At 24.3% G+C, this 27,449-nt stretch overlaps 1 protein-coding gene and 1 long non-coding RNA gene across 4 annotated transcripts in view; both read right to left on the reverse strand.

The window, feature by feature from the left end:
* Nucleotides 1–1,824: 1,824 nt before the first annotated feature.
* On the reverse strand, nt 1,825–13,691 carry LOC129606531 (serine/threonine-protein kinase fray2). The gene is made up of 9 exons (XM_055516888.1): nt 13,347–13,691; nt 12,897–13,115; nt 12,022–12,197; nt 11,555–11,945; nt 11,348–11,485; nt 8,383–8,512; nt 7,627–8,320; nt 6,299–7,560; nt 1,825–3,086 (listed from the first exon to the last, which is right to left on the reverse strand). The coding sequence occupies exons 1-9, from the start codon at nt 13,589–13,591 to the stop codon at nt 1,953–1,955; spliced, it is 4,389 nt and encodes a 1,462-aa protein (XP_055372863.1). The 5' UTR covers nt 13,592–13,691; the 3' UTR covers nt 1,825–1,952.
* Nucleotides 13,692–13,700: 9 nt separating this feature from the next.
* Nucleotides 13,701–27,449, reverse strand: part of LOC129606533 (uncharacterized) — a 60,431-nt gene continuing 46,682 nt past the window's right edge. For all 3 annotated transcript variants that reach the window (XR_008696765.1, XR_008696764.1, XR_008696766.1), the window contains one exon: nt 13,701–13,839. This is a non-coding gene — a long non-coding RNA (uncharacterized LOC129606533). The remainder of the gene's footprint in view (nt 13,840–27,449) is intronic.

Raw genomic sequence — 27,449 nt, forward strand, 5'->3', positions numbered from 1 at the left:
ATTCGTTTCATGAATATAAAAAGTTTAAACTATAAAAATTATACAATAAAAATAAAACTGCTTACATTATTTTTATAAATTATTTAAAATAAAAATAATCGAACATAAAAATATTTAATATAAAAAATTTATGTGTATTTGGAAAATTTATTTTTTTTTATTTTGTTTTTTAATATTTTTATTTTAATAGAAATAATTAATAATTTTGAAAATAAATAAATTTTTGAAAAAATTATTGCAAAAAATGTGTATTTTTTTTTATCATTTGTCAATTACTACGATTATGTGATTAGCAAGGCAAGCTCTATGTGAGGACTCACTAAACGCTGGTCAATGAAATTTAATGACCCTTACATTTTGAAGTTCCTGTATTCGTCTCTGGCTTGATCTCATCTAGAATATGCTTTACAGGTTTGATCACTCTTTTACAACATTTACATTAATAGGATTGAGTCGATCTTTCTCCTTATGAGGACAGGCTCAAATTAATTGACTTACCCATTTTAAGTGAAAGACGTGATATCGAGAAAGTGATATTCATTATCTATTATATAACTACAATGTTTCTATTTAGTATTCTGATAAATAAAAAGAACTTGACTATATTCCACATGCACTATAAATAAAAATGCCTTTAAAGTGTTTTTTTTTTTTAAATTCAATTTTTTTCATATATTGTATTTGATACGAGCTATTTCTTATGATTAACAGCAACATTTGAATTTTTAACTGGAAAATGTGTCAGTAAATACATATGTTAAATTTTTCCTATAATTTCTTCATTATATATTTTGAGATTCTTTACAAAACATATATTTTTTTTATTAAATTTAAAAAACAATATTTTTTTTCAATCATACATATGTATATTAATTATTTCACAAAAAAAAAAAAAATTAAGGTAAAATGAAAGATACAGTTTTAAATATTATATTAAATATTAAAACAAAAATACAAATAAATAATTTTTATTTTTACGTATTTAATCAATTGGGCTATCTACGAACTAAATTTGTATAAAGGTTTTAATTTTATTGTATATTGGATTTAGGATATTTATTACAGTTAAAGTAAATATTGCGTTATTTTCATTAATATTTACTAACATTAATAATTCAAATTCTAATTACATTTATGTATGTATATAAATATGTACAAAAAGCAACATTTAAATTTTATTTAAATGCATTCTAAATAAAATGGAAGTTCCATTTTTTAAAAGTGTTGATTTTAAATTTTTATAAAATTGCAATAGAAATATATTAAGATTTCACTGATTATCAACAGTTCTAATATGCCTCTTAATTAATGAAGTATAAAATAAATTCTATATTATATAGAAACTTCTTAATTATAAACTTTAATGTTTCTAAATAAAAATAGAAAGAAAGTCTTTTACAGAAAGTGTATGCTAGAAAATATAATTTATACATATATTTATATTTTGAAATTAAGAAAGATTGTAAGTGATAAATAAACTCTAAAAACGAAACAGATTTCAGCACCAAATTGCATACTATTGTACATCTTAGACAAATGAAATTTTTTATACAATTTGTTTTTAAATAATAAAATATAATGGTATTTATATTAATTTCAATATCTAGAATTTACGATTAAAATAAAATTACATTTATTTTATTAATAAACATCAAAATATATACTTTAACTGTAACAAATCCAATATTTTTGTTAATACATATAAGAATCATCACTTATTTTATACAATGATTTTTACATATTCTATATAAATAATAATAATTAATTATTAATTTAATATTTTTAATTTAATTTGTTTTTTTTTTTTTTTTTTGTTTACAATAACATTGTGTATGTAATAGTAATTTTTTCTATGAATCTTTTTTATAACACCATAATTAGTTTCGTATTTTATTTAATTTTATTATGATAAATATTTAAATTTAAATTAATTAAAAATTTTCATCTCTATCTCAACATTTGCTACTACATAATGGAACGTCATTAATTTGATGGGGTGATGAATTTGATGAAGAAATTTTACTAATTGTTGTTGTCGATAAATTATTACAACTATTGCTATTGATATTATTTTTTTTAATATTAAAATTATTAGTATTATTACTACTATTACTACAACTACTATTATTACTACAATTATTTATGCTATTATTAGATTTATTATTAATTTTGATTTGATTTTGTGCTGACAGCGTGGATGTCATTGAATTGTTTAAAATTGAATTTCGGAATAAATTATTTGTTTCTATTGTTGTTGATGAAGAAACTGTTGAAGATACTGATGAAGACATTAAAGCTACTTGAGGAGGAGATGGAGGGGTTTGAGTATTCGGTGTAATTATTGTCGGTGATTCATTGGAATCATTTGTTATTAAAGTTGTAGGTGTTGTAGTTGTACTTGTTGCGGTTGTTGATGGTGATATTAATGATGATGATAATGTTGATTTATATAAATTGCTTTGTTGAATATTATATTCTTGTTCTTTATCATTATTTTTTTGTTCATTTTGGTGCTTGGGATTATTTTTTTGTTGATTTTTAAATTTAGTAAAATGTGGTGATATTGATAATAAAAATGATTTAGTTGTTTGTATTTCATTGCAATGATTTTTTAATTTATTATAATTTATATTATTACCGCCATTATTAAGATAACAATTACTACTAACATCAGTATTTTGGTTAATATCACTATCGCTACTATTTAAAAAACGGGAACCTAAGCAATTTTTTAATATTTTATTACTTTTTTCATTATTTAATAATACTGAATGCCGATTTGTTAAATTTCCACAATTTTCACCTTCATTATTGCTAATTGCATTATTTTTACAATTTTCTAATTGAAATTGGTCTAAATTTGGATTAAGGTTAACACGATTGTGTTCGATTGAACCACATGAATGTGCTTTATATAAACGCCCATCAGATGCGTTCGTATTTGATGCTTTTGATGATGATGAATTTTTATGTTTGTGATGATGATGAGAACCACGACTATCACCGCCTCCACCTCCGCCAACACCACCAGTACTGCTGCTGGTAGCACGATGAAATAATGCAGGAATGCAAATTTTCTTATGAACCTATACAAAAAAAAAATCAAAAAAAAAAAAAGCGAAAAAGCAGAAATACATTTTATATTTAAATAGTACTCAGAAAAATATGGTGAGATTAAAATATAACAAATTAATACAAAAGAACTAATAAAAATATAATAAATACATTAGAGGCAAAATAAAATATCATTTTACAAAACATTTTTACATTTACTTTACGTACAAATTAAGGATTTTACGTAAAAATTTAAAAATTAAATTTTTGAAGTAAATATAATATGTGAAACAAACGTAAAATTTGGTATTCCTTCTGAAACTTAACATATTTTTACACGTTTAATAACTGAGTATGATAAAAAAAAATTTACTTACTCTAGTAACGAAATTTCTGGCTATAAAAATTTTGGTAGTTTTACAATTTGATGAAATTTTTTTATCATTTAATATTTAATATTAGTTATAATAACACCAAGGAATACCTTTTAAAGTGATAACTTAAAACTTAAATTTTTTTTGTTATCGAAAATATTTTTGAAGGATTTTCAATATTGAAATTTTTTTGAATGATTTACTTTTTAAAAATATAAAATTAGGAAAAAAAGCTGTTTTCATGGTGAATGCGTGATGAACAAAAATTTGTACATAATATATTTTTAAATTCATTTCAGAAAATGAGAAAAATAATATATTTTAATGTAACATTAGGAACATTATTTTTAAAAACTATATTAAAAACCTTAAAAATCACGAATACGAAACCGAAAGAATGCAAGTAGAACCATATTTAACCATTATGTAGAACTAAAAATAAATTTTTTACTTTGTCAACTTAACAATTACATTCATTTGATTAATTATACATATAATTTATTATGCACTGGGTTTCAAGTAACATTTAAATAACGTTAACAGTGGGCTTATATTAAGGTTAAAAACATTAAGGTTGAGGAAAAGGGATCGTATTAAAACTTTTAATGTATAATATTAATACATAATGCATATCCAATAATAAATTTAATATTTTAAATAAGGATGAAGTTTACTCTTATAAATTTTATTTACATAAAAAAAAAGCTACGGGATTGTTTAACAAATACCTATTAAGTAAAACCTTTTTATTTCAAATATTAGTTATAGAGACTTCTTTTTTACAACATATGCAATATCATGCTCAAGTACTTGTCTAAATATATTAATGATTATTTATGGAATATATTTTTTAGATTTATTTACAGAAATTCCACATTATATTTAATAAAAGGTATATTTGAATTGGAATCGAAGAAGTTAAATAAAAAGGAGTAAAAGATGTAAACTTTAAAAATTTCTTTGAATACTTTATGTTTTAAATTATTTTAGAAATTCTTTAAAGGAACCAATTTGAATACCAAAAATTATGAAAAGAATTATAGTATTTTAATTAGTAATTAATAGCAGTAGACAATAAAAACCATTTGATCTGAATCTGCGTAACTATTTTTCATTCAATCGAAATTATTTGTAGTAAAATAATACTTCACTCCATTGCAAAATTGTTGAAAATACTATATTTTATTGAAAACTCTATGAATTCAGGGTATCGTATTCCATACAGAAAAATAATATATATATTTTCTTAAGTCCGTTTGCAATAATTGTAAGTGACACCTTATATTAAGGATTATATTTAAAATATGCACTAAATAATGTTATTAAAATATTATGAAGAAACGAATTAAATACAATTAATACGTATAGTTAATATTACAAAGATAATACAATAAAATTTAATTTTATATTATGTATTTAATTAATATATTTTAATAATTAATATCAGCGTGCATCAATGTGTTAAGAACTCATTTAAATATTAATATATGTATAAAAAAAAAAACAAACAGAAAAATTAATTTTAAATTTATTTACCTTCGTTTAAGATTTGTTTATATATATATATATATATATAGTATTTATATATTTTATATATTATTTATATATATATAAATATTTATATGTTTTTATATTGTTTTTTGTGCAACATTTTACAGTGGATCAATTAATAAGATTATGAATAAAGAAATATTATTGGTATATTTTTTTACCAATTTATGTTTCTTAATCACACGATTTATCTTATTGGGAATAGTTTTTCAACTCATTTATTTAGGAAAAAATTTTATATAAGTATATTGTTATATTAATTTAGTTTGATTCTTTGGAAACCTTTAATTGCTTTTTAACTTTAATTTATTTTTCTAATATTTATTGTTGTGGATAGCACAAATCACCTATATTAGAATGAAAAAAACAAAAACACAAAAAGAAAAATTAAAAAAAAAAATGAAATAATAAATATTATTAAAAATGTAAATAGAAAATAAAAAAGAAAGATAATATTTAATGTAATAAAATTAAATAGATTAATATTTATAGTATTTGGTTATTTAATTATATAGTTTTCAATAATATATAAAATGTTCTTAAACTATATTCACAGAATATTTATAAGGCATATTCAACTTCATGAATTTTGAGTTAATTTCAAAATATGAATTAAATTTGAATTAATGCTCATAAAAAATATTTTAAAATTTCAAAAACGAATACAATTATCTTCTTAAGTTAGAATTTTCGTACATGTCTGCTTCAAAAATAAAGTAAATTGGATTTGAAATTGTTTAATTAAATTAAATCCAATGTATGAAAAATTTAGAAAGTTAATGAGCATTTCGAATTAATGTTTAAGTTAATTAAAAATAAATTAATTGAATATTGCCAAAACTAAAATGTACATATGTAATATATGCCGTCTAAATATTGATAAATTTGCTACAAAATTAAATTGTTAATATTTTCTATTTAATCACGCTTTAACCTTTAAAAGTTATTATAAAATATAAATATTCTACATTTTTAAAGATAGATTTACTTAAAATTTTCAAATACAAATTTTCTCTAACAACAAAAATCATAGATTGATGATGATTTTTTTCTGCTTTGACGAACCATATTCAAACTAAATTTAATTTTGTATAAAAGCATTAAAACTATTATTTAATTAAAAATTAGTATTAATAGTGTGGTAATGATTATATAATTATAAAATATAGCCATTTTGTGTACATATGTTATTTTAATGATTTAAATGTTTTATGTTAGTGTATTTAGAGATTTAGTTGTGTTTTAATAATTTTTAAATATTATCGTCTTCGTTTTTCTGTCCCTAATGTTAATTTAACAATTGTTAATAGAAGACTCACTTGAAAATATTTTCCCAACATTTTTAATTTTTTTGTTGCAGAAGAACCTTTTGGATTTGTTGATGTATCCCGAATTACACCCAATACCATATCGACGTCATCAGCTGAATGTGGATCCGGAATTATTTGATTATTTTGTGTTATTTGTGGTTGTTGTTGTATTAAATTAGATTTGTTATTATCAATAAAATTTTGTTCGTTATTATTGCTACCCTGTATTACTGTGGTTGAATTTTGAGCTGATGATGAATTTTTATTTCTTATAAAACCATGAAACAAACGTGCGCTAAAACCTTTGGGTTTACTATTGATTTCAACAGCTGCTTTAGCAGTAACAACTGGTGTCTTTTTTATATTTTTGCTGACAACTGATTGTATTTCTTTTTCGGATTGTTCTTCTAAATTGTTATGTTCTGACGATGATAACACAATATTTTCGTCGCCTTCAGCTATCGATTCACGACGATATTCTAAATAACTACCATCGATAGTATCGCGGCTACCCTGTAAGTCTAAATTGCTACTATTATGATTTGATGAATTTGTTATGATTCCTGTATTTATAGCTGGTAATTCAGATTCTTGGACCTCTGTGATTCTATTTAACGATTGACTTTCCCGCAAGCGAGTTTCACCAGCTCTTCTTCGCCCATTACGATGTCTTCTATATGAAGACGACGATAATGTATTGGGATCAGTCTTCTGCTGCATGCAATTTGCACAATTACTTATTCCATTTTCATTATCAAAATTATGTTCAATTTGGCATTTTGTATCTTTGGTATTAGATTTTGTCGTTACTGCTAATGAATCATGATTAGATCTGGTAGTGCTATTATGAGTATCAGATCCTCGGGCACTTCCTGAACCAGAGTTTGTTTTGTGATTATTATCATTATTTGTAGTATAAATGAGCGTAGTTGTCGTTAATGAAGTATTTCTTGTAGCACCTGTTGTTCCTGGATCTTGTGAGTCACTTGAATCGTCATGGGAATCCCTTCTTTGTACTTGGAATGGCTTCGACGCAACATCACCCACCATTTTATGGGCGCGCTTTTTTCTTGACTCTGAATCATCATCAGAAGCATCTGAACTAGAACAGGAAGGGGTTCGTGTTTTGTTGAATTTTGTTCGACGGTGATGGTGCTGGTGAACTGTAGTAGAAGTACCAGCACTGCCACGATTCGTTCCAGTAAAATGAGCTCTAATTATCGGTCGAGGTGTAGTTGTTGCAGATGTGTCTGACGAGCCAATATCAGTACCTAAAAATTCAAGAAGATTTTATATATTCATATTTTCGAATATTTTTAATATCAAAATAAGAACACCTTCTTCAAAAATTTCATTTAGTGGTCTGGAACATGAACCTAAAATACCAGCTCTAGTCGGTGATGGCATTGTTTTATATTTTGGTATTGCATTTACTAGTGCTTCATTTTCATTACTTGATGTTATCGGTATAGTTATTGTCGATGAATCTACTAAAAATTTGGTTTCACAGTCAACGATTGGTTTGGTAATTTGTTGGTCCAATGAACTTGATCGAAATTGCTGACACGATTTTCCTTCCTGATCATTAGGTTTCATATTTTTCTCTAATTCTGTCGTAATTTCTTCACCTATACCGGATTGAATAATTTGTGGTATTTGATGTGTTACTCTTGGTTTGCCTAGTCTCATTCTCATATTTTCAGCATTGGTGCGTTTAACATATTTTAATCCACTTATGTTTTCAATACCACGCGCAGGAGATGAGATTCCAACAACGGGTTTCATTTCTTTTTGCATTAAACTCGTAACATTTGTATGATGAGTATTGGTTAATCTATCTGATCCAGTGTTACCACTATTAACTACATTAGAAACTTTGTCTTGCACAGCCAAATTAATACGACCTTCTGAACGAGAGCCTCGTCGATTTAATGGTGCCGCTAATAGTTCATTATGTTTGTTGCAATTTGGTATTTCATCTTCGTCGTCTTCTTCCTCTTGTACTATTGAACATTTTCGGGTCCGGCCACCCTAATATAAAAATGAAATTCGGATTTATTACAAATATTATAGTGAAGTAATGTTGTATATACCGAATGTGTTTCCGCTCCAGGGGTACGCGGTGCTGAGATTTGGCTACTTGTTGGAACTAGAAGTTGATTGTTAGCATCAATTGCAGCTTGTTTATCTTTTATACCTTGTATTCGAGATCTTGGAGATAGTCTGCAATTAAATCGAATTTTTAAGATTAAGTTATTTTCTTATAGTTTTTTAATAGTTAATTTGTTTTATTTTTTTATAGTTTTACAGTTTCTTTAACACTGAATGATTTATTATTTGTATTTAGTACCCACTTAACCTTTAAATTTTAAAGTAAGGAATAAAGTACAGTTATATGTAACAAATAAATTTAAGGAAATTATATGGTATTTTCTAGTACCTTTAAAACACAATTGAAAATTAAATTAAGCCATAAATAACCATGCAATTAAGTTTTTAAACTATTTTATAAAAAATAATTGATCTAGTCCTTAGTCAATTATATATTTTCTAAAATTTGTTTCAAGTATGTTTTTGTTCGTTGTTTATTGTCGTCATTTAATATGTGGCATTATATAAATTCTCAAAATTTTTAAACTCTTATCTCATATATACATAATGAGGCTTGTAAATATTTCATTAATTAGATGGGAAAAATACAATATGTATGCATATAAAAATTTACTATACATATTCTGTTCATGATAATAAAGTGGTTTTCAGCCACAAAAGGTTAATTCACATATTAATCGCCCCAAGGATTGTTATTTTTTATTAAAACATGGTGTTATTGTAATTAAGTTTGATTTATATTGGCAGTCTATTTTATGTTTGATTTATACTGGGAGAGCATATTTTTTTTGAACTACAACTTAAATTTACAAAACAAAACATTAGTAAAAGTAATAATTAAATAGAAAAATTTGCAAAAAACTTTTCTTTAAGCTACTTAATACCATGCTTCAATAAAATTTTATATTTGAATTTTAGAATAAATCTTTTATTACAAATATTAACAAATGCGATGTCTATCTCTGATAAGTGCTCTATGGGGAAGTTTTGTCTTTCTACTTACCTTAAGTTTCTTAATTTATTATTTTTTTGTATTGTGAATAAAAATAAAATAAATTGAACAAAAAACAGAATATTTTTTATTCATTTTATTTAAAATTACAATTGTAAGTTTTTATAATATTATTAAAAAATTAATATGTTTAATTTTTTTTATTATATAAATTAGTAATTTATATTATATATGTATGTATGTATGCTTTTTCAAAAAATATAAGTTATTATGTAAAGGTAAAATTAAATTGTAAAATATTTAATTATGTACTAGTTATTTGAAAAAAATATTAAAAATATTACATAAAACAAAAAAAAAACAAAAGAAATTTTATATGTATATGTATAACTCTAATATAATTCCTAAAACTTATAGTTTCCATTAAAAAATCCATAAAACAAATTTGAAATTATAAACTTAAAATTTAAATTAAAAACAAAAAATCTATTTACAAAACTAAATTAACATGATTGATTACATTGGCTAAGTAAGAAAGTATTATTTATTTTTGAATATATTATATACTGCTTTAGTTTTATTTATATGAATTTCATTATATTTTATTTGCACAACAGTTCCATCGTATTAATTTGCCTGAAAGATAAATCATGCAGTACCATACCGAACTTACTACATTATCTAGTATATTAGAACTTTTCTCAATCAATACAGATCAAAAATATTATATGTTTTTTTGGCGAATATAATAATTATTTTAGCGCAAAACAAAAATTACATAAAAAAATGGAAAAACAAAATAAAAAACAAATTAAAATAGGTTAGTAATAGATTAAAAAAAAACAAAATAAAACAAAATACAGTTAAGTATAAGACAAAACAATAAAAAAATGTAATTTTAGTAATTTAGAAAATGTGACGTGAAATTAATTTGGAAAATTTTCAAAATTTATTTTAGTTCAACAAAACTATATTAAATGTAGTTATATGATCTACAATCTGTATATTAATAATCTAATTTATCTAATTACAGTAACTATGTGACTTGTCTTAGGCTTAATTAGTCGATTGATGAAAAAAAAAATAACAGGAAGTCTAAATATTTCAAGATTTAATTTTTCCAATATTCAAAAAAGTTCAAGAAAATTTGTACTTAGAAGCTAATATTAGTTGTATTCGTGTAGCTCACGGAGTTTAATAGTAAATAATAATGTTCAAAACAGTCAGAGTAGATGATAAATGCAAACTTTTAAATGCAAATGCATGAAATCCTTATCTATCGAGGAAAATTAATCTCATTTAATTTCATATCCACTATTATTCATGTAAGAACGTAAGTAAATTTAATAATGCTTTATATAGTTGATTTTATAGCAATTTAATGAAACCATATGTTTTGTATAATTGCTAGTAAATATTTGTAATGAATTATTTTTTATCATATTATGATAAATCGTACATAATTATTATTTTCATATGCTTTTTCCTTTTCATATTGATTTTCTTCCTCATATTGAAAACATATGATATGATGAAATAATTTTTTGCTCAAGTATTTTTTCGATTTACATATTATATTAGGGAGCGCCAATTAACTGCCGGCTGTTTAAAAGCATAAAAGCAAGTATGTAATTGTATGAAATATTTTTAAATATTCATAATATTTGTACATATGTACGTATAAATATTTTTTCTTTAATTTTTTGTATTGCTTCACGAATAAAATATTGAAATTTTTATCAGTAATTGCGTTTGGTATTCTAAATTACAATGTTTTATGTAAGAATATTGGAAAAAATTTGGAATTTTTTAATATAAGCAAGTACATATGTAAAATGGGATCAAAATGTGAGTATATTAGAGAAATTTTATAGAAAATAAAATGTGTGACACTTTATACAGTTCAAATTATAAATTAATATTACTTGTTATACTAATATATTCATGCAATATAGGATTAAAGGGCACTTTTATTAAGTTCAACTGATACTTACCTAGATTGAGCTGAAACAGGTAATGATAAATCAGGTCGTCGTTTTTGCATTTGTTCTTGCCTCTTTTGTCTTAATTTTCTTTCAGCTAATAAAAAGTATGTTGCTGTTATATGATTATACTCATTCCGGTCCAATGCTCTAAAAAAAAAAATGTATTTATAATATACGTATATTTTTTAGTCAATATTTTTTCTGTTTGTTATTTACTCTAAGATTTCTTCTTTCGTTGCAATATTTCCATTAACCATACGTTGTACTATTAAGGTATGATCTTCTTCGCTTACTTGCTGTCTACTTATCAAAGGTAAATATTCTGGTTGTGATGTGATTTCTTGTTGTTGTAATTGTTGTTGTTCTCGATCATTTGTTAAACCTTCCATTAACCATGAATCTTTGGCAATTTGTTCTAATGTTGCACGTTTTTCTGGTGCTCTAACTAGCATCGATGCAATTAATTTACGGCAACCTTGTGAAACATGTGCTGGCATTGTATATTTACAATCCATAATCATTGTTAATGTTTCAGAATCATTGGCTTTTTCAAATGGCGGTTGACCACATACTAACATATACAGAATGACACCTAATGACCAAATGTCTTAAAATAAAAGAAAAACATGTATTAATCAAGCTCATAATAAGCTGATATTTACTGTCAATTTATTGAAACTTACCAACAGCGGGAGCATCATAAGAATCACCTAATAATATTTCTGGTGCTGAATATGCTAAACTACCACAAGATGTTTCTAATTTTTGCCCTGGGCAAAATTTATTACTAAAACCAAAATCAGTCAATTTAACTACACCTAATTTTTCAAAGAAAACCACATTTTCAGGTTTTAAATCCCTAAAAGAAAATATTAAGATAATTTTGATTAATATTTATATAACAACCAAATGATATAAAATAAATTTTTTTATCTGTTTTTGAAATAACATTATATCAGAACAAGAGAATACCGGAACAAGAGTTTGAACCGGTTCAAATGACTACAGTATTTTTGAACAAACATTTAGCTTTAGCTTGTCACATGCTTTTACCAGTAAAATAATAAAACCGGTAAGAATACAATTGCCGACAATAACGGGTTAAAATTAACTTCTCTAGGTTTTTTATCAATTATAATTACTTAGATGTCTAGGAATATTTTCGAAGTCTCTCGAGAAAGAATGTTTAAGAATGTACGTACAGGTACTTTTACTTGAATATCTTTCCTAATTTTTTTAATGTATAGCATTATTCAAACTACATGCACGATGGTAACACTCCAAAGATTACTCTGATTATTGCATATTATTCTATACTGTTATAGGATTAATTTGTATAGAAACTAATTTGTGTGTTGCTTGTTCACCAACTTTGATCCAGAAAGAAAGTAATTTTTATTACTCTTTAAACATGTGCAGTTAATAAAAAGCATTGTAAAGTTTTGGGTATAATTTATAAATTATGTTTTTTTCAAAGGAAATCTAACAGATTAGAAATACGACGTAAAATTGATGCGAAATACATACATAAAATATAATTTATTTGTTTTAGACTTACCTATGTACAACATGTAATTTGTGACAATACGATATTGCTCTAACAATTTGTCTAAAATATTCTCTAGCTAAATTTTCTGATAGACCACCTTCATGTTTCATTATATAATCATAGAGATCACCACCATCACCTAATTCTAATATTAAATATAATTTGGTTTGTGTATCAATTACTTCATATAGCCTGACCACATTAGGATGCTGCACTAATTTCATACACCTAGAAATTATAAAAATAAAAAAAAATTAATCTCTTTTATTTTCTATTCAAATAAAACAAAAAAAGATCCAGTCATACATTTATATAGAAAACTTTAGTAGCTATAAACTTGAAACATTTTATATGAAATTGTTTAGAAATTCAAGTGTTCTATACAAAAACGTACAACCTGCTCGTATACTTGCTCGTCATCTTAAATATCTTCTCAATATTCATATAAGGAAATCTTACCTAACTTCTTGAAATAAATGTGCTCTGGATACATCATCCAGTTTTGTCTTATCAATAACTTTAACGGCAACTTTTTCACCGGTAAATACATGGCGTGCCAATTTTACAACGGCAAAATGGCCAGAACCTAATGTTTCTTCAAGATCATACAGACCAGCTATTTTACCGTCATAAACAAGTGAACGATTGTTACTGCTGTTGTTATTGCTGCTGTTATTGCTGCTTCCATTACCAATATTATGCATGTTGCACACCAATCGCTGTTATTTCGTTTTTTATTTTTCCTACTCCTTTTATTCGTATTTTTACTATACTTTTATTGTTGTTTCTTTCATCGATTACCCGTTCTGCAATTGCACTCTTTCACTACTTTAAACAATATTTTTGTTATTGTTTCCGATTATTTCATTGAAAGCTCCGGGTAGTTGTTTTTGATAGACGTAAGTAAGTATATACGTAATTTTATTTAAATTTAACGAAACATTTGTTAAATCTGGAAAGAAAGAAAAAAAAACAATTACAATAAGAAACAAAAATTTAAATTGAAAAATAACACGAGATTGTAATATTAAAATACTTAAAGTGTAAAAGAAGTAATAAATTTACATGTAAATAGTTTGATGTTTAAGTTTTAGCATTGTACGAGTAATAGCTTACAACCTATTTGTATGCTTATATATGAACACGAAATTGAATTTAATGTTATCTGAGATGAGGTTACAAAGTTTATTTTAATATATTCACGTAGCTAGTTGTTAATGCATAATCTATATTATTTTATAATTTATCATAATTTTTTATTTACAAGCTGATGAACAATCGGCGATCGTATTCAAATTATTAAAACAGCAAAAATTAACTTGTAAGATGTGCAAGTATTTAAAGAGCAGAGTTGAGCGAATAATGATAGAATTGAAGTAACTTTTGCGCTTTTCTCTTTAAATCCTTTTGAAATTTTATTTTAAATTCTACGATTTGATTTGGTTTTGCTGCTTCAAGCATAAGTCTCATGTACGCTCGTTGTAACAATTGTAATGTGTATAATTAAGCATTAGTATTCGAAAATTTTTGTGATTTAGATATTTTCATGTTGGCTTTAAAAATTTACATAATTGTTATAATTATTTAAATTGATTCTATTACAAAAAGAAAATTTATTTTTGTAGTACACTAAGTAGGCAGTTCATATGGTACATATCGCACTAGTATAAGCAGTACATGTAGCAGCAATTTCTCGATATTAGTATTTTCCGAATCCGAAAAAGTAACGTTATTTTATAAATCAAAGATCAACACTTTTAAAATTAGTTAAAATTAATTTAATTAGCAATATTGTGTATTTAATAAGCAATATATTTTGGATTAGTTGGTTTTTATTTAATAGATAAGTACAGTACAAGAAATTTGTTGAGATTGGTAGTCATGAAGTCTGAAATATTTTCTTTCGATTGCAGCATCTTTCGTATTTTCACTACTAATACTTTTCCTGAAAAAAATTTGCTGTTGTGAATGTTTATAACGAGTATGCGTTTTGAGTAGCCCAAGGATTTTAGTGAGATGGCCAAGAAAACGTTGACTCCATATACAAATTTTCTGTTTGTTCTGCAAAAAACGAATGATATTATTGAAAATAATTGGTGTCTTGGTCAAAACTATCTGTCGTTTCACTCTTTTAAATACTGACAAAGAACGAAATTGTAGACCAAAATTACCTAAAAAAAAATTTTCACAAAACCATTATTTTAACACATGTAAAAGATAAGACACGATGTCTGAACTTTTCGCGTTAAAAAAAAATCGAAAGCAAATGAAAAATTTTTCAATTTTGACATCTTGTTTTTTTGGATACTCATTTAATTGGCCTAAGTAATCTTTGATTTTTATTGGTTCCTTTATTGATTTTTAATCCTTCCAATACTGTTATAGAATATAACAGAAAATAAGTTTTCCAGAGGAGAAGCATAGCTTGAAGATAATAAAAACTAGACAAATGTGTATGTAAATATGGAAGTAATTTATTCTGAAACAGTTTGTGACTAGTATTTTTATTAGTTACTTGGAAAATTTTATTTAATTGTTATTAAATTTGCTGTTTAATTAATATTAATCCGTATAATTTAAGCATAATACCGAAACATTTAAGAATTTACATAATTTTTGGTTTTGTTAAAACCAAGCCATTATCTTCAATTCCATTAAAGCACTAATTTCCAAATTAAATCAATAAAATCTTTTACCTTTAAAAATATTTAAATAAAAACTACTTTAATCATAAGAATTAAATAATTTCAATTTGCGTGTAATTTTCATTAGAATATAAAAATGAAAAAATATATTAGTGTAACTAAATAAAATAAAGTTCTTTTATGTAAATTGGTAAAATAAATTTTAATATACACACACATATACATCATACATAGTACATATGTATAAGTCCTATAAGCAATAAAATGAGTATTTAAACGTTATATAACTTTATAAATTAGATGAGTACATGTACTTGTGACTAAAATTAAATATTAAAAATTAAGCAATTAATAAAATTTTACAAAGAATGATAAAACGTTTAATTTTTCTGAAAATACAAAAAAAAAACAATTATAGAATTAGAAAAGCCAGTTTCTTAGATTAGAATTTGTAATGGTATAGTAGTATGACGTTTTTTTCTCTTAATGATTATTTCTAATTTAATTAACAAAGAATGTTTTATTTAATTAACAAAAAATTGTCAATTACTATTAAATTGCTCAAAAAAAAAAAATTGTTGAATTTACTTTTTTTAGCAGTTTTTCAAAAAATTTTTAAAAAAAGTGCTTATTAGTTTCATTCTATCCGCGCGCCCGACCGTGGAAATGTTTACAAAATTTCTACACCCTTGAGAATAGAAAGCTGAAATTTAATATGTACATAGACCTTTAATGGAAACTTATTTCTGTAAAAGAAAAGTTTTACGTATCTTCTCGCTAAGAGTTGTAGCCTCCCGAAGTCGGAAAAATGCCATTTTTAAGTAATTATTGTAGCAAAACTAGAAACATGATTAACTTCTCTCCCGCATACTTGAATTTTTCAAAAACAAAATGGCCGTTAAAATCTACGGTTATTCAAAATACGTTTTTTTTTTAATTTTTAATTTCGTTTTTTTTAGACCCCAGGTTGTGAAAGTCTGTTTACTTCGTTAGAAAAAAATTTTCTCTCACCTCCACTCCCTTTCAAGTTTTCGCCTCTCGAAATTTGTAAAATTTGGATTTTTGGCACCTTATATTTTCGAAACACCATATATTTCCGAAATGCTATAAAATTTTATATTTGTAAAAATTTTCAAATTTTTATAAACGCAGAAAGCTAACGGTAAATTTCATATCAAAAATATAATTATTTTCGTTAACTCACGCCACTAACCCTTAAAATCAAGCATTATGTTAACACCGCTTTAAATTTATTTTTGCTCTATTTCAAAGACTACCTAAATGTATGCAATTCTAATATGCCATGCAATTCTAATATGCCATGCAATTCTAATATGTCATCTAATATATCATCCTAAATGTATGCAATCCCTGAAATAGTTTTTTATATGAATGAAATTAATTTTAATAGCGCAATAGGTATACATAGATTGTTTTTTTAAAGCAGTATTTTCACTTGTTGAAGAGAAAAGTGCTACATTACAAACCATTGGTTTTTATTAATCCAACTTTGTTTTTATTGACGTTAATAAAAGTAATAACTTTAATAAAAGTAACGTTAATAAGTAACAAAATAATTTGCAATGAAGAATTGTCATTCTAAAAAAAGGTTTAATCTAACAATTAAACCTTTTTTGTTGATTTCGCAATCTTTTTAATCAAATTTTAACGAATTATTCAGTTAAAGAGGAAATTCTCTAAAAGTACAAAAAGTACAATGAAAAAATATTAATGATGCTTTGAGGTATTTAAATTGAAATCTTTATTTTAAATATATTTCGGGGAATTTCTGAGGCAATAGATAACAGATTTTTTTTTAATGTATATGATTTTTTAGAATGGTTGGAAACCTTTTTCACTAATTATTGTATTATTTTATTAATTATTGTATTATTGTATTGGGATGACTGCACACTTTTTGTTATATGAAATTACGATTTAATGTAGGATTACGAATCGATTCCAATAATATCTTATATTCTAGAACTATGGTTTTCAAAAGAAAAGACCTTGAAAGGAATTTTAAAAAAATACTTATAATAATGAATAGAGATTTGTTTTTACGCACATATAATTTTGAGGTTGAAAATAATGCACAAATTATTTTGGTAATTTTGTTATTAATAAATTAAGTTAATAAATTTAAATTAATACTATTATGTAATTTAATTCAATTTAACTTCAATTTTTTCAAAATTACAGCTGATTATTGAAAGCAATGCACTTCTACTTCTTACTTAAGAATATATTGAATTTTAATTTATCCTAGTAGTTTCATAGCTCTTAAAAAAATTTTTAAATAAATTTCCAAAAATTTAAAAATTATGCTATAAATTAAAAATTACTTAGCAATATTGTACAAAAAAGGCAGTTTTGTTGGAAATTCAGTAAATAGTAAATGTTATGTAAGCATTAAATTAGCAAAAAAAGAAAAATACATACATAATTTTTTGTTTCTCTTTTTAATTTATGCGAATTTATTTTTTTTACGTAAAGCAGAAAAAACCTCTTAAAACCATAGAAATTGCAATAAGGAAACGATTTTTATCATAATCAATTTCATCTATTTTAAAATAAAAAAAAAATTACAATATTTGTGGATGTGTATCGAAGTATTTCACTTTATATCAAAAACTCTGTATCAATTCAAAGTATAACATCTATATTTTACGAGCATAATCTTATACTTGTGTTATACAACAAGAAATTTGACAATTTCAATTTATTATACATTATTGCAATTCAAAGCAAAAATTGCAAAAAAATAATCGCAGTATAATCTTAAGCTGATTGATTTATTTATAATTCAAGTTGAATGACATTTTGCTTTTAGCTATTTGTGTTTTTACTAGTTTTCAATAAAGGAGATAAACAGAGAAGCAAGAAGCTTTTTGTTATATTAAGTATTTCTAATTCCAATTCTCTATGAAATTATCATACTAATTATTTGACAATATCAAAAATTATAATAACATTTTAAAATATTCTTTTCTAATGCTGTATACTACGAGTATTAAAAAGACGACTCTCACCCTTTAGCAATACGCTGTTAGTTTTCGTTATGGTGTTAGTTAACGATATTAAATGCTGTGTATGTAAGTATATGTGTAAAATTTCCTAGTATACCCCTGGTATTTTGCGGCGACCCTCAAATCTCCATGTGGATTTTAAACAAGAAATTCTTTCCTATTGCAATGTTTTAATGGTGGTCTGATGAACACTGCTCAGTGATTTGCAGATTAAGAGAATTATTTTGAATAAATAGTTATGATTAATATATATTTAATATGTGTAGATATATACACACAGTTATATTATACGCTTCACCTTAGTGAAAGTTAACTTTCTAATGAAGTTTGTAACCACATGAAAACTCGACAGGCTGCCAAACTAAAATTTAATTTTAATTTGAAAAATTTGAAAAATTAATAAGCTTGTTGCGTGGCAGTTGCCACTCATGTGTTCTATTACAGCTCAGATACATATATCTTCCACAAGAGTTTTTGTGGAATCGCTTTTAATATTTTTGTTTAGCTGCAATACAACCTTAAAAGCTAATTTTTAATTTTTCGGTAGCTTAAGCAAGTCATGAAATTTTATACGGAAGTATCGAATTATAATTTATGCACGTCTCAAAAGTATTTTGATAACATTCTTTTGTTTTTCATATTCTTTTGATAAAGAACCATTATTATATTCTATCAAAAACAGATTGTTCAAAATAATAAACAAAACTACAAAATTAAATTTTCTAAATTTTTTTTTCCGTCAAAAGCTTTACAAATAGCTTAAAAAAAAGTAAATGAATTTTGCCTTCCTTGTCTTATAATTTGTCATTTGACTTCAAAAACATTGTGCAGCAGCAAAAAAGTTTATTTCATTTTATTTATAGAAAATTTAAAAAAAAAACATAAGTAAATCATTTTGATTGTATCAGAATAACATGCATTATAAAAAAAATTTCTTTTTGAGTTCTTACAATTTCTTAATGTATTTCGAAAACAAAAGCGTTTCCATCTGGAAGAAAAATGTTTGCACCAATGTTATCAAACAAACTCAAACGAGAAGATTTCTTGAATTGGAATTGAAATGAATACTTAATTTATATTCTCCACAAGTCTTCTTAGATGAAGTATTTGGCAAGTTTTAGCCATTAAAAGTAATACCATCAATGTGTTTTATGACTCTAGAAGCACTGTTTCATCTATTTTTAATTAACATTAATTTTATAAAATTAAAATTTTTATTCTGTTATACTTAATGTTTTTGTACTATCTTTCCCTACATATAAGAATTTAACAACGTCCGCTTAGTCTATTTACTGTTGTGATAATCCGATAACTCAAGTCGTACTTAAATCAATGCAAATAAAAAACTTAAATCTGTAAGAGCAAATACTTAGTTTGATCTCAATATTCTACCAAATTTTCTTCCAAATTTTTACCAAATTTCAGTTAGTCATCTCAATATTCTACCAAATTTTCTTCCAAATTTTTACCAAATTTCCTAGCATAAAAATACCCATAAAACATATTGTACTTGACACAGTAAACTTACCTAACAAATTATACAAAACTGGCAGTGTATTTGTACCAGTGGATTGTAAAACCTATATTTGAATGGCGTAATATTTGCGACAGCGAAATATAGAGCTATATTAGCTATATGATATAGCTATTAAGTTTCAATGTCAAAGCGCAGTATCAAAACCTCAATTTAGAAATTAAATTACCAAATAAAAGGTTGACTTTAAATTCAACTCTACTTCAATTTTGAATATGGAAACAAATTTTTCAATTTACTTATATTGGTGCGCCATAATATGTACGTTTGCACATATTAAATATATATATTCATGTATTTTGTAAAGTAAAAAAATGAAAAATCTTGACGAGGTAAAAAAAAAGGAGACCAAAATATGATTTATAGGTATTTGAAGAAAAAAAAATAAACATAAAAAAATTTAGCAACATTAAGATCAAAAGCAACATCATAATAACAGACTGATTATAATATCCTGAACATGACTTAATGTTGCGTTTGTAATATTATTTTGGAGACTTGCCAAAAATATAAATTCAAAAATAAGCATATATGTATGTACATTTATAAATTTTCAAATAATTTTTTTTTATATTAGGAAAGTTTCTTATGGAACGAACTTACCGCAATTTATTATAGAAATTTTAGATAAAAGTAAAATTATAAAGTAAAAAATATTAATATTAAAAATGTGAAGTCGCCATTTGGTCTCAGATGAATGAACTATGGTTTTTGACTCAATTAATTTGCACGAATTTCGAACTTTTTTTAAAGGAAAGGATGTTAGTATTTTTTAGCGAATAGCTAAAAATGCGATTATTTCTTTTGAAATTTAAGTAAAATTTAGTTACATACCGAAATATGTTATAGCAAACCAGAACTAAAACTAACGAATTTGCGCATGTGTGGAATTGCAATTATATTTTAATTTTTGTCGCTAAATTTCCAAAATTTCAATTTTCGGCTAATTATTTTCCGAAACTATTCGCGTTTTCCTTTGAAACTTAAAAGCTTTCTGTGTAAGAAATGGAAAATTTAAGAATTTCTAGAAAAACTAACGACAAATGTCTTATTATCAAAATTTGTAATTATTAATTTTAACTCATCTAATTAAGCCATCACATTACAACCTTTCTGCTTGTTCAATAAATGTGCTACTGCACAAAACTATTGATCTACTACCGAATTACAAATTTTAAAATAGAATATTGTAAACTTCATTATTTTACATTAAAATGTTTTTTATTTTATTTTATTTTAAGTATTTGACCTATTTTGGATCTAAATTTGTAAAATTTCTTAAAACTTGGGGAAAAAAAAACGTACGTGTTCTGTTGATTTAGTTTTGTTCGAGTTTTTTAGTCTCATTGCAATAAGAATAAAAAAAAAACATTTTTAAAGAGCTAAATAAAAATTGAGATAAACTATAAGTAAAAGATAATTGACTTAAGCTGTATTATGGACAATTTTTCAGAATATTTCATTTCAGAATCCTATTGTTTTTTACAAATACTCACATAGGGTTTATTTTTCAGGAATAAGTATATGAAAACTGTAGATATACATATGTTTGCATGCATATTGCACCATAATTTGAATTTGTTTATTATTTATTGGAAGAGATTGCAATATGAGATAACATCAGACTTAATTATCTAATGCAGCTCAGATTTTATGTGAAAATTTAAAAATTTCTTACAAAAACTATAACCTAAACTCCTACAAAAAATTTATTGTCATCTCATGAAAAATTCTGACAGTAAACCTGATAAGAGTACAGTAGCTAATTTAGTTATTTTGTCTGAAGACGTTTGTTCGAACAAGAAAAACTTATTCAGTGTTGAACTTGATATTCAAGTCAGGTGTTTCTTAAAGAATTCATAAAATAAGGCCTTTATAGAAAATTCAAAAATACAACGATGTTTAAATACCAGCAATTTAAAGTTAAAAATATTATTTTATTGGAGTTTGAATTTGTTTTTTTTTCATCATAATTGTATTATGGGGGTGGTAAATTTAAGCAAATTACGCGTCAAGAAAAATCTTGATAATTTCAAAGCATCAGTTGATTCAATTGTCGCAAAATGTATGTGCAGATTTTGCATTTTTGAGTTTTATTACCTTCATAGGTCAACCTTGTGTATGGCACCGTATCGGCTTGAAGAAAACCTCAAAGTTTTGCAGCGATGCATCATTGTTGTTGTATCAATGCGAATAATTGTACGTCCCTGAATTTCCTTTTAAGGTAATGAAAATGGAAAACTGAAACCTCATGGTATGACCGAAACACTTTTACCTTTTTAATTTTTAATTTATTTTTTTCATTTAATTAGAATTTTAGGTTCCCTAAAATTTTGAATAGTTTTTTTAATATAAATCTATTTAAGAAAAAATTCTTTGTTTCTTATGTAAATATAGTACACATTGTACATTGAGCGTTGGACGTACATTGAGCGTCAGAGGTATGATAAGCTTTGAAAGAAAAATCTTAGCTCGTTTTGTATTACTTATATGAAATGGAACTAAAATAAATATTTAAAACTTATTTTTAATTTTTACAAACTGAAAAATTAAGTTTGAGGCACATTTATCAACAGCAATAAGAAAAGGGCGCCCTTTTCATAAAAAAATTCACAAAAGACTAAATACACACCGGAATTATTCTTATTTATGCAAATGTAAAGCAAAATGCAATTTAGATGAGTAGTAATTGTTTTCAAGTTTTATTTATATGCCTAAGATACGCTCACATTTCTAGAATTAAGTCTATACAATTTTAATTAACAAAGTTTTTCTAATTTTGCTCAAATATTTGATTTCTATTTTCATTTAATTTTCTATTTATATTTTTCTAAGCCATTTTTTAAAATATTTCATTATAGATCAAATTTTTATTTTATACCTAAAAATAATTTTAGAGCACAAAATTTCCAATAGTTTTTATTTAAATTTAAGCTTTTATTCAATAAATTTTTTGTAATTGCGAGTGAAGACGAAAAAAAGAAATGAAATTTTTCTTTTGTCAATATTTTTTCATTCTATTTTATTTATTTATATATTTATATAAAAATTGTACATGGAATATTTTTAGTTTTTCAATGATTTTCTTTGGCAGCAGCAAAATAATGATAAAAATGCACATTTGGTAGTACATTTGTTTAAAAACGAATTCTGATGTGGCCTGCACATAACCGACCGCATTGTGCAATATTTTCTAGATAACATAAACTTCATAAAAATGTTGTTTTAAAAACTTATTTCAAATTTTAGGAAAACCTACTGGTTCAAATATCTTTAAAAAATATTATTTTATTTGGTTGTTATACTAGAGGCCAGTTTTCTAGAACCCAATTGAAAATTCGAATTTTATACAGTTTGCTCCATAGTTTCGTTTTTTTTTAGTTACTTATTTTATTCACGAAATAATCAAAATTATTTTAATCACGTACCATGTTTCTAAATGAGGGACCGCTGTGTGAATACGCAATATGTGTATATACATAAAAATAATTTGTGTAAATATTTCAAGCTAAAATTATCAGATGTCGCCCCCTAATTTCAGTTGAGAACGATTGCTCTACCATAATTGAAATTCATTTTCAGTTAAAAATTGACATGTGAAACTTGATTTTAATACAATACCGGTTATATATGCGATGTGGTCGGCAAAAATCCTAAAATTAGATTTTTATTTTCCTAAATTCGTTTATATATGTAATTAATTGAATTATAATATATTTATGTATTTGTATGTGACTCAATTTAAAACGTCGCATTTTCATGAAACTTTTTCAATTTTTAATTAAATCTAAAATTAAAATATGCAATTTAATTGTTTTACGTTCAAAAATTCTATGATATATTTTTTGATTTGGTTCAATAAAAATTTTTCAGCCAAAACAATTAAGTACTTCAATTTTCCTGCCAAACTAATTTCATATTATCGAGAATTGGTGTTATGTAAATAATTTTACTTAATTTATTGTAAATATAAAGTGAGTGTTTATATAATGTGAGTGTGAAAATGTTTACACAGTCACTTAAAGATTAAAACTAGGCTAATGAAAACTAAGTTGTAAACAAATCCCCTTATATACCGCTAGGAAGTGGTCAGGTTAAGATTTGTAGTTGAAAATGGATAAACCGCTATCACTACCTCACCTGTAATTGTTAAAGATAAAAATTTTTTAAGGATGTAAAATAAAGTCTAATTCTGTGACCACCCACTCACAACCAATAGAATTGAATCCAAACTTATTAAAGTTTTTAAATTTCACTCTTAAAACTTAAAACATGGCCACGGACGAATGGACGAACAGAGTGAAACTTATAAGCATTTTTTTTTCAAAAATTAGTATAAGTTAAGTTAATATAAAAGTATTTAATTAATTAGGTTAAATTAGTAGGAACATCACAGTTTTGATATTTTATTTACAGTGCAAATATAAAAATAATTTCATCACTGTTTCTTACGATTTTTTTTACGATATATTATTAATTATTAACAAAATGTATAACAGTATGCCTAACTATATCTATAGATAATATTTCGCCAAATTCTATGGTTTGGTAATAGTGAAACAATTTTATCAAGTTTGAAAATTAGCAATTGTTGTGATTCTAAACTGCAACATACAAAATTGAATTTAACAAAGATAGCGTTGACATTATTGAATCTGAAGCTTAATTCTAAAAAGTGGAAGGCACTAATGCTACCAAATGGAGTAAGGCAAAAAAATAATTTTTAGGTACTTAAGTGCTTATTTTTTACATTTTTATTTTTTTCTAAAAATTATTTACCTTTTGCAATTTAAAATCAAAATTCCTTCTTTCAATCAACATAATTTATAATTAATAACGTACATACATACATCTGAAAAATCTATTTTTCGTAAAATAACGGAAGATTTTATGTTGAGTACTTATGTACTACGATTTATTTAGTCATTCTCGATATAATATATATATGTGTTTGTATATATCGAGCCTACTTAAGTATATGATAAAGTGGATATGTTTGAAATAAATATTCCCAGAAATAAACCCAAACCCGGTATGCAGGTACTAACTAGGTATTCCCATAAAGTAAAAATTTTCAAATTTTTTTCAAAATCTTTATAAATTTAATAAATATTTTTAAAGTATATTGTACAATAAATCAAATTATTAAATCAAATAAATGTTCAAATTATGTCACACTTATAAAATATAAGATTATTATCTAGATATACACAAAATTTAAGTAGCCAAAATCAAAAACAAAACTGCTAATTCTAAAAATACTTGGAGACCAACGGAAAAAAAAGTTTAATGTATGTAAGTGTATAGAAAAAATTCACAAGCCCATACTCAACCCACAAGAAAGATGAAAATAATGCAAAAATATTTATTTTTTTTTATTTACTTTTTAAATTTATTTTTTCTATATTTTTAGAATTTTATGCATTTAAACAACATTTTACTTAAAACAAGCAGAAAAAAAATGTTTTTTTTTTCTTGTTATTTTTAGAATTCATTCACAAATATCGCGAAAAAAACGAGCAATGTGCTAGTAGTTCAATGTGTACAGACAACAAAAAATCTACATTATTTTAACTGTATAGGTTCAATATTCATATATGTTCATATATTAAATATATTTACACGAAAATTTTAGAAAAGCATAATAAAACTAGAGAAAAACACTCTTGAACAAAATTATAATTTTGCTTAATATCTTTGTGTCATTTGTAAAAATTAAAGTTTAACTACACTCAGTGCATTATTTTTAGTGCAAAAAACAAAATAATTTCTAAATTTTAAGTGAAGAACTTTAAAGATTTGCTCTAATTGGAAATCAGTAGTTCAATAGTATTAGAATTTATAATTTAATAAACAACTTGAATTTTAATTTATGCGAACATTAAAATAAAATATTAGAATTATTTGAATATTACTTTAATTCCTTAATGAAATGAGTAATTAGAAATAGTGACATTCATGTTTTTTTGTCAAACAGAATTGCAATGTTAAATTCATTTATTCTTAGATATGATGGAAAAGGCAGATCAGACCCTATAATAATTTTTCATTTTTCGAACCCTAATGTTTTAATAAAATTTGTTATTGTTTGTTGTTTAAATAATCTTGATTGAGATATAAAATTTCATGGAAGTCTTTTAATTATTTTATCTAATTCGCGGGCAAAAAAAATTTAATCCTTAGAAAAAAAGCCCAGTTGTTGAAATGTCATTTCTTTGAAAAGTTTTTCTAGTTTTCCATGTGATAAGGCTCATAAGAATTTTTATTTAAAATTTTTTTCTTGAAATTGAAATTTTTTTTTTTTTAAATTACCAAAAATGTAAAAAGACTTCATATAAAAGAAGTGCAAAGGAAAATGAGCGAAATTTTATTTAGATAAAATTTTCTTTAGGAAAGCAGCTTCCATATTCGTATATAAATTACAACTTTCTATATTTAAGAGTGTAGAAGTACAAATATAACGGACAAATATACAAACGAACGAATGGGCTTGCGAACGGACAGATAGTTGTAAGCGAAACTAATTAAGTATCACAATTTTTCTACTTCGTTTACAAAACAGGATTTTAGTTCTTTTAATTTGAAATTTGAAAGATATTTGACTGATAGAGCAATCTTATAATACTTGTATAAAAAAGAAAGAGTCATTTTTGAAGTTCGATTTTTTTCACTTGCAAAAAAAAATTATGATCTATTTATTCTATATTTTTTTTTTTTTTTAAATTTTATATTTGTAAATATTCAATTCTATTGAATGAAAATTCAAAACTAATAGAAAAATATTAAGTATAAGGTCGAATATGAAAAAATAAACAAAATAATCCATTCACTAATACGAGTACGAAAAAAAAAAAATATTTTCACAATTTTTTCTGGGTCAAAGATTCTAGAATGCACATTTTTACTTTATTTTCATCAGTTTTCAACATTGAATTGAATGAAATGGAAAAGAATGGAAAAATTATAATTGAAAATTTTTAACCTTGAAAAATTTAAAAATTTTAATGCATATTAATACATATGTAGTATGAAAATACAAAAGTACATACGTGTACCCAGTAATTTTAAAATATTGAACAAAGGAATATTATTAAAAACAATTGTATATATACGTACTTACTTATGTACATATATGTGAAAACATTATGTTATTTATATTATAAATTACAAAAAAATAATGAAAAAAATTATTGAATGATAAAATATGGAATTTTTCTTAAAATCAAAAATTAATAAAAATTTTACAAGAAATATGCCTTTTCGTGCAACAAAGGTTTAATATTTTTTACGCCGAAATCATATACTATTCTTATAGTTTTAAAACTACTACAGACTTGTCTTAAGTTATGATTTA

Source organism: Condylostylus longicornis, unplaced genomic scaffold, assembly GCF_029603195.1.
Source record: "Condylostylus longicornis isolate FDR11 unplaced genomic scaffold, ASM2960319v2 ptg000018l, whole genome shotgun sequence".
Lineage (NCBI taxonomy): Eukaryota > Metazoa > Arthropoda > Insecta > Diptera > Dolichopodidae > Condylostylus > Condylostylus longicornis.